The sequence below is a fragment of the Mus musculus genome, chromosome 11 (assembly GCF_000001635.26).
Source record: "Mus musculus strain C57BL/6J chromosome 11, GRCm38.p6 C57BL/6J".
Classification (NCBI taxonomy): domain Eukaryota; kingdom Metazoa; phylum Chordata; class Mammalia; order Rodentia; family Muridae; genus Mus; species Mus musculus.
Genome location: NC_000077.6, coordinates 62,471,621 through 62,484,160, shown reverse-complemented (window position 1 = coordinate 62,484,160; position 12,540 = coordinate 62,471,621). Strand labels below are relative to the sequence as shown.

Genomic DNA, 12,540 nt, shown 5'->3' with positions numbered 1-12,540 from the left:
AGCTGTATCCCCCAGAATATTACTTGTTTATTCTAGATTCTGCCCCACCTAAATCTTAAGCATTGCTTCTCAGTCCATATTACCCAGCCTTATGCGAGATGTCACTTGCACTTATAACAGGCTAAGCAACGTTTATGTATGTATCTTAGGGCCACGCCAACCCTGACTCCTATAGGCATATGTTCACCTCAGTCATTAACGCTAGGCCTGGGGCTTGGGGAGATGGCTCAGAGGTTAAGCACACTGACTGCTCTTCCGAAGGTCCTGAGTTCAATTCCCAGCAACCACAACCAACTGTAATGAGATCTGATGCTCTCTTCTGGTGTGTCTGAAGTCAGCTACAGTGTGCTTATGTATAACAATAACTAAATCTTTGGGCTGGAGTGAGCAGGGACTGAGCGAGTGGGGCTGACCAGAGCAAGCAACTCCCAACAACCACATGAAGGCTGACAACCATCTGCACAGCTACAGGGTGCTCACATACATTAAATAAACAAACAAACAAATAAACAAATCTTTAAAAACAAAACAAAACAAAACAAAGGCCCTAGACCTGTATTTTGAGTATTGTTTCTGAGTCAACAGTCCTCATCTTTATGGAAGAAATCATATGTACTTTGTCAAAGGTTCCAATGCAAACATGTTTTGAGCTTTGTTGTACACAAGGGACTGATTTAACTGTCATCAGAAAGCTTTTTTTTTTTCCTTCAAAATTGTGCTGTGCTTAAATATGGCTAAAATAAAACACCCAGTGTCAGACTTCAAAAGTGTGGCCGGGCACCTGCTAAGTCAGGCTGAAGCAAGCTTCCTTCCTACCTCACCTAGATTGTTTTCCTTCCAGCCCTGAAGCTTGCAGGAACCCACACTGAGCCAGTTCCCATCTTAGCCCTCATTTTGCTTCTGAATTTTGGATTAAAAAAACAACAACAACAACCAAAACAAACCTAAATAATCTATCACTATTTTTTTTTTTTCCGAGACAGGGTTTCTCTGTATAGCCCTGGCTGTCCTGGAACTCACTTTGTAGACCAGGTTGGCCTCGAACTCAGAGATCCGCCTGCCTCTGCCTCCCGAGTGCTGGGATTAAAGGTGTGCGCCACCACGCCCGGCAATAATTTATCACTATTTTTAACACTTAAAAATTTAGTTTTATTGTATCTAAGTGCACCAGATGTGTGTCTAATGCTCTCCTTAGCTAGACAAGACCATAGGGTCCCCGGGACCTGGAGTTACAGACAGCTGTAAACTGCTGTGTGTGCCCTTAATCCAGGGCCTCTGCAAGAGCGGCAAGCCCTCAACTGCTGAGCCGTCTCTAGCCTCTTCTCTTCTTTTGAGGAAGACTTTTCAATGAGCTCACTATTTACTCTCCTGGTTACTTTTTTGTTACTGTGACATAAGCTAGAATCTTTTGCCGAGAGAAACTTTTTTTGTTTTGTTTTGTTTTTTCGAGACAGGGTTTCTCTGTGTAGCCCTGGCTGTCCTCAAACTCAGAAATCCGCCTGCCTCTGCCTCCTGAGTGCTGGGATTAAAGGCTTGCGCCACCACTGCCTGGTGGGAGAGAGACTCTTAACTACTCTTTTTTTTTTTTAAGATTTATTTATTTTATGTATATGAGTACACACTGTAGTTGTACAGATGGTTGTGAGCCTTCATGTGATTGTTGGGAATTGAATTTAGGACCTCTGCTTGCTCTGGCCAACCCACTTGCTCCGGCCCAAAGATTTATTTATTATTATAAGTTCACTGTAGCTGTCTTCAAACGCACCCGAAGAGGGTATCAGATCTCATTATGAGTGGTTGTGAACCACCATGTGGTTGCTGGGATTTGAACTCAGTACCTTTGGAAAAGCAGTTGGTGCTCTTACCCACTGAACCATCTCACCAGCCCATAACTACTCTTTTTTTTTTTTTAAATATGTAAGTACACTGTAGCTGTCTTCAGACAGACCAGAAGAGGGTGTCATATCTCACTACGGATGGTTGTGAGCCACCACGTGATTGTTGGGATTTGAACTCAGGACCTTTGGAAAAGCAGTCAGTGCTCTTACCCACTGAGACATCTCATCAGCCCCGGGAGAGAGACTCTTAATTGAGAAAATGCCTCAATAAGACTGACCTATAGGAAAGTCTGTTGGGCATTTTATTGATTATTGATTGATGTGGGAGGGTCCAGCCCATTGTGGGTCCTGCTGGCTTGGGGCAAGTGGTTCTAACTCATATAAGGAAGCAATGCTGAGCTGGGTGGTGGTGATGCACACCTTTAATCCCAGCTCTTGGGGAAGCAGAAGCAGGTGGATCTCTGAGTTTGGGGAAAGCCTGGTCTACACAGGGAGTTCCAGGACAGCCAGGGCTACACAATGAAACTCTGTCACAAAAAAAAAAAAAAAAAAAAAAAAAAAAAAAAAAAAAAAAAAAAAAGGAAAGAAGGAAGGAAGGAAGGAAGGAAAGAAGGAAAGAAGGCAGGCAGGTAAGCTGTTTGCTTCAGTTCCTACTTCTAGATTCCTGCAGCAAGCCCTTTCCTCATCAAGTTGCTATTGGTGACAGTGTTTAATCACAGAAATAGAAACCATAACTAAATAGCTTAGGCTGGTCTTGAACTTGAGATCCTTCCTCTTCAGCTTCTGGTGTAGTGCTGGGATTTTAGGCATGTACCTCACTCTTTGTGGTTGGTGGACATTGGTAGTGAGGACCACTAACTGGGATTAAACCCAGAGCTTCATGAGTTAAGCAAGTGTTCCAGATCTAAGCTCATCCCAGACTTCCTTTTTATTTTTTATTTTATTTATTTATTTATTTTGTTTTTTTTCAAGACAGGGTTTCTCTGTGTAGCCCTGGCTGTCCTGGAACTCAGTCAGTAGACCAGGCTGGCCTCGAACTCAGAAATCCACCTGCCTCTGTCTCCCGAGTGCTGGGATTAAAGGCGTGTGCCACCACCGCCCGGCCAATTTTCTTATATTGAGTGTAAATTATTAAACCTATGAAAAATATAGAAAGCTGTAAAAAAGAAAGTATGTCTCTGAAAACTTAATATTACCTTAAACCTCGAACAACTTCCATGGTTATTAAAAATGCATAGTAATCTCTGGAGTACGGTTGTCTCGGTCATTGTTCTATTGCTGTGAAGAGTCACCATGTCCGCAGCAACTCTTAGGAAAGAAAATGTTTCCTAGGGGCTTGCTCAGAATGTCAGCTGCTTCGTCCATTATCATCATGTCAGGGAACATGGTTGCATGCATGGTGCTGGGGCAGTAGCTGAGAGCTACATCCTGGTCCAAACTCAGAGAGGCAGAGAGACAGAGACAGAGAGAGACAGACAGATACAGAGATCAGACTGCCAGAGAGAGAGAGAGAGAGAGAGAGAGAGAGAGAGAGATACACTTCCTCCATCAAGGTCACACCATCTAATCCTAATCTTTTCAAATAGTGCCACTCGCTGGTGACTAACATTTAAATTTGTTTGCCTGTGGGAGTCATTCTCATTCAAACCACCACAGAGATTCATTAATGGCCTACTGAGAGACATTTGGCAACTATTTGCTATTTTACTAGTTGCTTTGATGAGTGCCATAATATACAATACCACTTCAAATCTTACTTTTATAATATTTGAAAACTTTCTCTAAACCTCCAGTCTCTAGCATCACTCCAGGTTTGGTGACATAAACCTGCAAGGAAGGGTAAGGAGACACTGAAAAGACAGGTCTTATAGCAAGTTCTATGTCAGCGGCGAGGCCTACAGAGAGAGTCTGTCTCAGAAAAAAACAAACCAAAGGCCAGCCGGATGGATCAGTGGGTAAAAGCATTTATTGCCAAGCCTGATGACCTGCGTTTAACCCGAGAGACCCATACAGCCAAAGGAGAGAACCAACTCCCAAAAGGCCTCTGGCATCCACTTGCGTCTTGGCATGTGTCCTCTCACGTAAAACTGCATGTACTTTAAAATTAAGTACAATTCCTTTTTTCCCCTCTTTTCTCTTCTTTTCTTTCTCTCTTTCTTTCTTTCTTTCTTTCTTTCTTTCTTTCTTTCTTTCTTTCTTTCTTTCTTTCTTTCTTCCTTTCTTCATTTTTTTTGTTTTTTTGTTTTGTTTTTTGTTTTTTCGAGACAGGGTTTCTCTATGTAACCCTGGCTGTCCTGGAACTCACTCTGTAGACCAGGCTGGCCTTGAACTCAGAAATCTGCCTGCCTCTGCCTCCCAACTGCTGGGATTAAAGGCATGCGCCACCACTGCCCAGCAAAATTAAGTACAGTTATAAACATGTTATAGTTCATCTTAACCACGACACCCCACACACATTTATTTGTTTATATGTTGTTCGTGTGTGGAGGTCACAGGACAACTTGCCAGAGTTCTTCTTCCTGCCACGTGGGTTCTGGGACATGAACTTTGGTCCTTATACTTGGCATCAAGTGCTTTTACTCACTGAGCTATCGTGCCAGTTCCACAGTGATCAATTTGATGGGATTTAGAATCACTATGGATACACATCCCTGCCTGTGTCTGTGAGACAGTATCTAGATTAGCTTAACTGAGTTAAAAAGAACTCTCCTAAATTTGGGTGGCACCATTCCATGGGTTAGAATCCCAGTCTGAGAAGGGGCTAGGGCAAGCTGAGCATAAGCATTTACCACCCTGTGCTCCCTGGCTGCAGACGAAAGCACCCAGCTACTCCCGGTTCCTACTGCCTTCCCAGACCTAATCGACTGCATCCCCTTGGGGATGTAAGTAAAAACCCCAAACATACAAACCAACCCCTTCCTTCCTCAGGTTGCCTCTGATGGGGGAAAGTAACTAACGCAGCAGACTAAAGGGCAGCACAAGACCCGCTTCCTGGACCCACCTCACTTCTTTTGCACTGACTCCTCTAATCACGTTATGTGGAAGCCCAGCCTCTCCTTAGTTCTCAGAAGAATCTGAGTTTAAAGAAACAGGACAGCAGCTTGTGTGCCCATGGTGGCTCTCTATCAGAAGGCCCACTGTGGTCTCCTTTGCTGGGTTCTTTTCTAGGAAACATTCTTGTCCTTTGCTTCCTCTTGGCAGCCGGCAGCCCAGGCTTGCCAGCGCTGCTGAAACCGTGTCTTTGAACCTCAGCCCAAGCCCTCTGAGAATTTGGAGGAAAGGACTTCAGGTTTTATTTTAATCCCGCACATGTAAGAGGGGATGCTAGGTCCGAACCACTTTGGCCTCAAGTCCACTCTCTTTTGGTTTCCTACTAAGGAGGAAGGTTCTGGGACAGGAGAAGCAGGGGTTGAAGTGTATAACAAACAGTCCAATGGTTCTATGCTCTGCCTCCTGGATTCTCTGTCACTATAGATCTATATGGCTTTATTGGAGAAGAATTCCAGGAAGTGCTAGCAAGCTAGCCTAATGTATGCTCCTTTGTGGACAGTCGATTCTATTTCCTCGCTCAGCTAAATAATTAAAGCCGCAGGCTTTCTAATGCCTCGCTGCTGTTAAGATAAGCACCGCACCGGGAGAGAGGAAGATGATTTAATGTGCTGAACCCTTAGAATTATGTAGGCTAATCGACGGAATGGGAAAATAAGTAGATGCTGAGGATATAACTCTGGCAGAGCACTTGCCCAGATTGCATGAGGCCCTGAGTTCCATCCCCAACCCCACAAACAAAACAAGCCTACAGGCAGGAAACAGGCACCAAGCACAGGACACTCCTTTAGCATTTTCTACAAGGTTAAAGACAGGTTAAAGATAAGTTAAGGATTCACATTTTGATTGAGGAAAATGCTGAGGCTCTAGGGCTCTGCTGACTCACAAGCTCAGTGAAAGCGACCAATGTGTCCATGGTGATGTCATCCACGCCTATTTTCATATTCTAGACTTTAAATTGTTTTTTTCCCCAAAATGTTGTGCAGTGCTTTAATTATTCTGGACCTTTAATAACATTTAGGGAACTGGTTTTTTTTTCCTGTACTTTTACCTTTTTTTTTTTTTTTTTTTTGGTTTGTTTTTGTTGTTGTTGTTGTTTTCAAGTCAGGTCTCTGTGTAGCCCTGGCTGTCCTGGAACTCACTCTGTAGACCATCTGGCCTTGAACTCAAGAGATCCTTTTACCTCTGCCTCCAAATCCTAAGTGCTGGAACCAAAGGTGTGCACCCCCACCCAGCTTTTCTGTGTTTGTTTTGGTCATTGTCGTTTTGTTTTTTGTTTTTTTGAGACAAAGCCTTACTATCTAGTTCTGTCCTCAAACCCCCTAAGTAGACCCAGTTGGCCTCAAATTCACAGAGAGCTGCCTACCTCTGTGAGGGGTGGGAATGGTATATACTACCAGGCCTGACTCTCTTTCTGTTTTGACAGAGTCTCCTTATGCAGCCCAGGCTAGTCTCCCACCATAGCATAAACTGGCCTTGAACTTAAATTCCTCTAGTCTCTGTCTCTTAAGTGCTGAAATGACAGGTGTGGCCCATCTTGAAACATGCACTTCAATGGATTATTTAATGCATTATTATATGACGCACCAAATTAGCAAAATTTACCTTTAAAGGAGCCCTGTAAGTAATCATTTACTTCTCTAATGGCTGAAACTATGCCTTCTGTCCTAGTTTATGTATCTGTTGCTATGCTCAAGCATGAGCAAAAGCATGCTACAAGAGGAAATGTTTCATTTGGCTTACAGGTCACAGTCCATCACTGAAGAAAGCCAGAAATGCAAAGTAGCAACCTGAAGGACCTAAAGCAGAGTCCATGGAAGTGCTACTTATGGGCTTGCTCTCCATGGCTTGCTCAGCCTGCCTTGCCATAGTACCCAGGACTACCTGCCCTGGCATGGCCCACAGCATGTGTGGCCCTCCTACATCAATCCTGAATTAAGAAAATGCCCTACACATAGCTCCACAGGCCAATCTGATGGAGGCAATTCCTCAACTGTGGTCCCTCTTTCCAGATGGCTCGAATTTGTATGTAGAAGAGGTAGATGGATCTGAGTTCAAGGCCAGCATGATCTACAGAGTGAATTCCAGGACAGTCAGGGCTACAAAGAGAAACACTGTCTTAAAAAAACAAACAAACAGTGCTGGAGAGATGGCTCAGTGGTTAAAAGCACTGACTGCTCTTCTAGAGGTCCTGAGTTCAATTCCCAGAAACCACTTGGTGGCTCATAACCATCTGTAATGAGATCTAATGCCCTCTTCTGGTGTGTCTGAAGACAGCTACAGTGTGTAGTCCCGAGTATGGACTCCATACTTTGAAAGTACTGAGTAGCCAGGAGACTCACTGGTTGAAGCTTATATATATGTGTAATAATTAAAAATTTAAACAAACGAACAAACAAACAAAAACAGTTCCAAAACCTAGCCAACATATTCTTTCCTTGAAAGCCATTTTTTCCCATCAAGGGTTTATTTGGGTGTGTGCTCAGCTGGCTAAATGTATCCCTGAAACCAAGCACTGGGGCTCAGAGCAGCAAGAACAAACAGCTGACCGTGCACAAAGCACTTTACATCTATGATGGTCTTTCAAACACACTAACAAAGCTGTGACTTACTTCTCTCTAGAAAGTCAGGATCTATTTCATCTCCCTTTCTGACTTTGAGTCTTACCTAGCACTGATATTTTGTAAATGTGTGACTTCAGACTCTTCATTTCTCTGAGCTCTTGTTTCTTTATGTGCAACAAAACAGAGGAAGATCATAAAGGCTGTCCTGTGGAGTGAGCCTACAAATGAGGTGCTGTGGCCTTTGAAATCAGGTATGGACTTCATACTTTGAAAGTACTGAGTAGCCAGGAGACTCGCTGCTTGAAGCTTATGCTCTGCAGCCCGATGGTCTCAGTGCAGTTGCCAGGTCTCCAGCCTTGTAGCTGAGTGACCTTGAGCAAATGACTCAGCCTCACCAGGCTCAAAATTTTATCAGTAAGATGGAAAACAATTGGATCACCTTCAGAATTAAGCAAGATCATGTATTACGCGTATGTTTCTGTCACTGATATAAGGGTTTTATATTGGCTTATTATCATCACAGGTTACAGATCCTCTATAAAGCTTCCTTCTTCCTTTCCCCTTAAGTTTTCTCTGTGACACATCTAAAGGGTCTGAGGAAATGAGAGACGGATGCTAGGGGCTCACATACTTCTATGACTAACTTGTGCTTTCCCTCAGTTCATAGTAAGTCAAGGCACTATCCCCCAGAGTAATTCTTAGGAGGTAAATAAGATTAAATGAGCGTACTAGGGTGAGGGTCTAATTTTATGGAATTGGAGATCCCACTTGCTTGCCTCCATGTGAAGGCATGGTGTGAAGGCGGCCATCTGCAAAGGAAAGGACCTTTACCAGAAACTAGCCTTCCTACTTCCAGTACGAACTGGGAGAATATATATTTCTGTTAAGGCTGCCTGTCTCTGGTATTTTGTTATGGCAACCCAGGCAGAATAAATAATAACTGAAAATGTGGACATGGCTTTGGAAAAGTGTAGCAGGTGGATGGTCTTTGCTAGTGTGACAGGTTTTTTTTTTTTTTTCCTTGTCAACTTGATGCAAGCTAGGGTGATCTGGGAAGAGGGAACTTCAGTTGAGGAAATGCCCCCATCAGAGAGGCCTGTGTGCATACCAAGGGGCAGTTTCTTAATAATTGACATGGGAGAGTCCAATAACCGGGATGGTACCACCCCTGGGTAAGTACACCTGATTTGAACCTTTTTCTCCCTAAATTGCTTTGGTTGTGTTATTTATTTATTTATTTATTTATTATTATTTAATAATAAATTATTATTATTTTATTTATTATTATTTTTTAATCACAGCAATAGAAAGCAAAGTAGGAGAGCTAGAAAAAGCTTAGCTTATATTGAAAGGAGGGTCAATAGAAATATGAACACAAAAGGCTACTGTGGGGTTGGGGAAACAGATCAGTGGATACCGTGCTTGCCACATAAGAGTGGGGACCAGAGTTCAGATCTCCAGAACTCACACATATGCCAGCTGGGTTTGGTGGTCTGTCATAATTCTAGCACATGATGTCAATCTCGGGCCTTTATGTGTGTGTGTTTGTGTGTATGTGTGTGTGTGTGTATAAACATGCTCATATATATGTGTGTCTCAACACATGAGAACACACAGCCACGCAAACTCTAAGCATAAGCATGAGAAATAAATCATAACTCTTAGTAGATCAAGCATTCATTCGTAGTCTATTACCCCGCACATCTCTGTGATTTCAAGGCCAGGCTGGTCTATGGGTCAAGTTCTAAGATAGTCAGGGCTACATAGTAAGAACTTACTTCAAAAGTAAATAAATAAACCCTAAGCACAGTGCAAGTTTTTTTTTTTCTTCTTTTTTTTCTGAGACAGGGTTTCTCTGTATAGAACCTGGCTGTCCTGGAACTCACATTGTGGACCAGGATGGCCTCGAACTCTGAAATCTGCCTGCCTCTGCCTCCCGAGTGCTGGGATTAAAGGCATGTGCCACCATGCCCGGCTTCACTTACCATCTTAAGACAGGGTCTCTACCTGGCCCGCCACTCTTGGGGATTCTCATGTCTCTATCTTTCATCTTACTCTAGATAGGTGTGACTAGTTTGTTACACACTTTTATTATGTTGAGGGTCTACATCAGAGCCTTGTACTTGCGCAGCAAGCACTATTTATTATTCAGCTATCTCCTTAGACTTCCTCACACACATTTTTATATGAACTGAACACTTGTATACTTTCCAGGAGGTACTCATTGTTATTATATGCCACTTTGAGCTGTGCATGCCTTTAATTCCAGGATTCAGGAGACAGAAAGATCAATCTCAAAGTTGGAGGCCAAGCTGGGCAGTGGTGACGCATGCCTTTAATCCCAGCATTTGGGAGGCAGAGGCAGGCGGATTTCTGAGTTCAAGGTCAGCCTGGTCTACAGAGTGAGTTCCAGGACAGCCAGAGCTACACAGAGAAACACTGTCTCGAAGAAAAAAAAAAGTTGGAGGTCAGTTTGGCACACACACACACACACACACACACACGCACGCGCACACACACACATATATACACACATACAGAGAGCATCTCTTTATGTAGTCCTGGAACTGCTAGGTAGACAATTTTGCCTCAAATTCAGAGACCTGTCTGCTTCTGCCTTTCAAATGTTGGGGCTAAGGCTGTGTGTAACACTGCCTGGCTTAGCCTTCATTTTCAATATCTCATGTCTTGAATGTAAATAACAAAATCTCATTCATTTTTTTTAAAAAATAAACTTCTTAACTATATTAGAAAATAAAATAGTTGTCCTAGCCTTTTCCATTGCCAAGGTCAGATAACAATGAGAAATAATGGCACTGTAAACATGAATACTACAGCCACACAGGTATGAGTCTCTGTAAATGTTCCCTGCCAAGAAAAGCCAAGCTGTGGAGAAAGTGCTGCTTCCAGGCCTGTGAAAGGAAGCTTACAAGAAGGTCCTTAGAGGCTGGAGATGCAGCCGGGCTAGTTAGTACCTACAGCATGTGCGAAGTCCTGGGCTTCATCCAAATACAGCGCACACCTACAACCCCAGCTCTTGCCGGGGTAGGAGGCAGTCAGAAGTCCAAAACCATCCTGAGTCACACAGGTTAAAGGTTGAAAAACCAACCAACCAACAACAAAAGTAAAAGACTTTTTCTGATGTAAGATCGGTTTATCCTGACATTAGGTTTTGTGTCTTTTCAATGTATCAATGTATATTTATTACCAATGAGCTTCTACATTATTAAAGGACAAATTACCTCTTGTCAATAATCATTACACGGGAAGGTGGAATCCCCAACACAGCACAGCTTTGCAGAAGCTCTTTCTTTCGAATCTCACCTTGATTGTAGTAGTTTCCTGAGGAGACAGATAGAAGGGCTATTTAACAGAGAGGCCTGTCTTCTCATTCATATCCTACGTTGTTTCCTGGGGGATTTAGAGCGTCTGAAAGGACCCATGATTAGGATAAGAAGCTGAAGAAAACAGACATTTAATGTTAAGCTATTCCTATTAGCAGATGACCATACATTTTAGCACCACCATTTACAATGCCTATGCATCTATTCATGTATGCATTACTACATAAATCTATCTACCTACCTACCTACCTATCTACCTATCTACCTATCTATCTATCTATCTATCTATCTATCTATCTATCTATCTATCTATCTATCTGTGATGTACTTAATATGTATGAGGCACCAGGTTGACTCTCAGCTTCACCTTTATAGATAAATAAAAGTCTCCAGATATCTTAAACTAATTTAAAGGATAGGGTGCCACTCTTAGGTATCACAGGAAAATGTGTAGGCACTGTTTATGAAAATATACTGGCTAGTTTTCTGTTAAAGTGACACAAGTTAAAGTTATTTAAGAGGAGGGAAACACAATTAAGAAAATGCCTCCTTAAGACTGGCTTGTAGGCAAGCCTGTAGGGTATTTTTTAAATTAGTGATTGATGGGGGAGGACCCAGTCCATTGTGGGTGGTACCACCACGGGGTTGGCGGTCCTGGGTCTATAAGAAAGCACACTGAGCAGGTCAGGGTGTGCAAGCCAGTATGTAGTACCCTTCTCTGGCCTCTGCATCAGCTCCTGCCTCCACGTTCCTGCCCTGCTTGAGCTCCTGTCCTCACTGCTTTTGATGATGAACTGTTATACAGAACTGTGAGTGACATAAACCCTTTCCTCTCCAAGGTGCTTTTAGTCATGGTATTGTAATGTTAATCCTTACCCCTAAGACAGAAAACTAACTGTCTGTCTGTCTTTCTGTCCATCTGTCTGAGTCAGGGTCTCTATTATATAGCTCTGGCTGTCCTAGAACTATGTAGACCAAGCTGATAGAGATCCTCTTTCTTCTGACTTCTGAGTGCTGGGATTAAAGGCTTGTTCCACTACACCTGGCACACCCTCTTTTTAAAAGTTTAATCCCCATCAATATCAGAAGAAAGTTTATAGATAGTCTTTACTTTCCCAATATATTTACCACAGCCCCTATGAATAATTCTCTTCTGTAGCCTTACAAATAATAATACAATGAAGTTTTGGTGTCATGTAAAATGCACTCATTTTGAGCATTACCTACTTCATGTACTTCTTAATTATAATTTCCTGGCAGTAGTTGCATGTATGGTTTGTGTTTAACTTTCTTGACCAAAGCTCTTTGACTTGTAGTGTGGGGATAATGACTAATTCACACAGTTTCCTGGAAGGTTACTTAACATACATTAAAGCACTCAATTAAGCAGGGTTTGCTCTTTCTGCCTTTTATTTTTGTTTGGCTGGCCTGAAACTTATTATGATCAATTAATTTTAAAATGTATTTAGATGAAAAAGGTCCAAATTTCTATCCCTACAAAATGAGGGGATACAGTTCTGTCGACGCACTGTCCTGGAATAATGGAGTTACACTGACTACTTAAGACAATAACAATTCAATAAAGACTTCCACATATACTATTGGAGGATTAACAGGAAATAGTGACGTGACCAACATATTGAATGCAGCAAAGATGACTACTCATTCTCAGCCGTCCAGCACTAGTTATTAGGAAAATGCAAATCAAGCCCAAAATAGAATATTGCTTCATACCAACTAGGATGG

At 42.5% G+C, this 12,540-nt stretch overlaps 1 protein-coding gene across 1 annotated transcript in view; it reads right to left on the bottom strand.

Moving 5' to 3' along the window:
- Positions 1-12,540, bottom strand: part of Pigl (phosphatidylinositol glycan anchor biosynthesis, class L) — a 57,597-nt gene that overhangs the window by 31,877 nt on the left and 13,180 nt on the right. Inside the window, exon 2 of the mRNA NM_001039536.4 lies at positions 10,693-10,792. Within this exon, the coding sequence (NP_001034625.1) occupies positions 10,693-10,792 (100 nt within the window). The remainder of the gene's footprint in view (positions 1-10,692; positions 10,793-12,540) is intronic.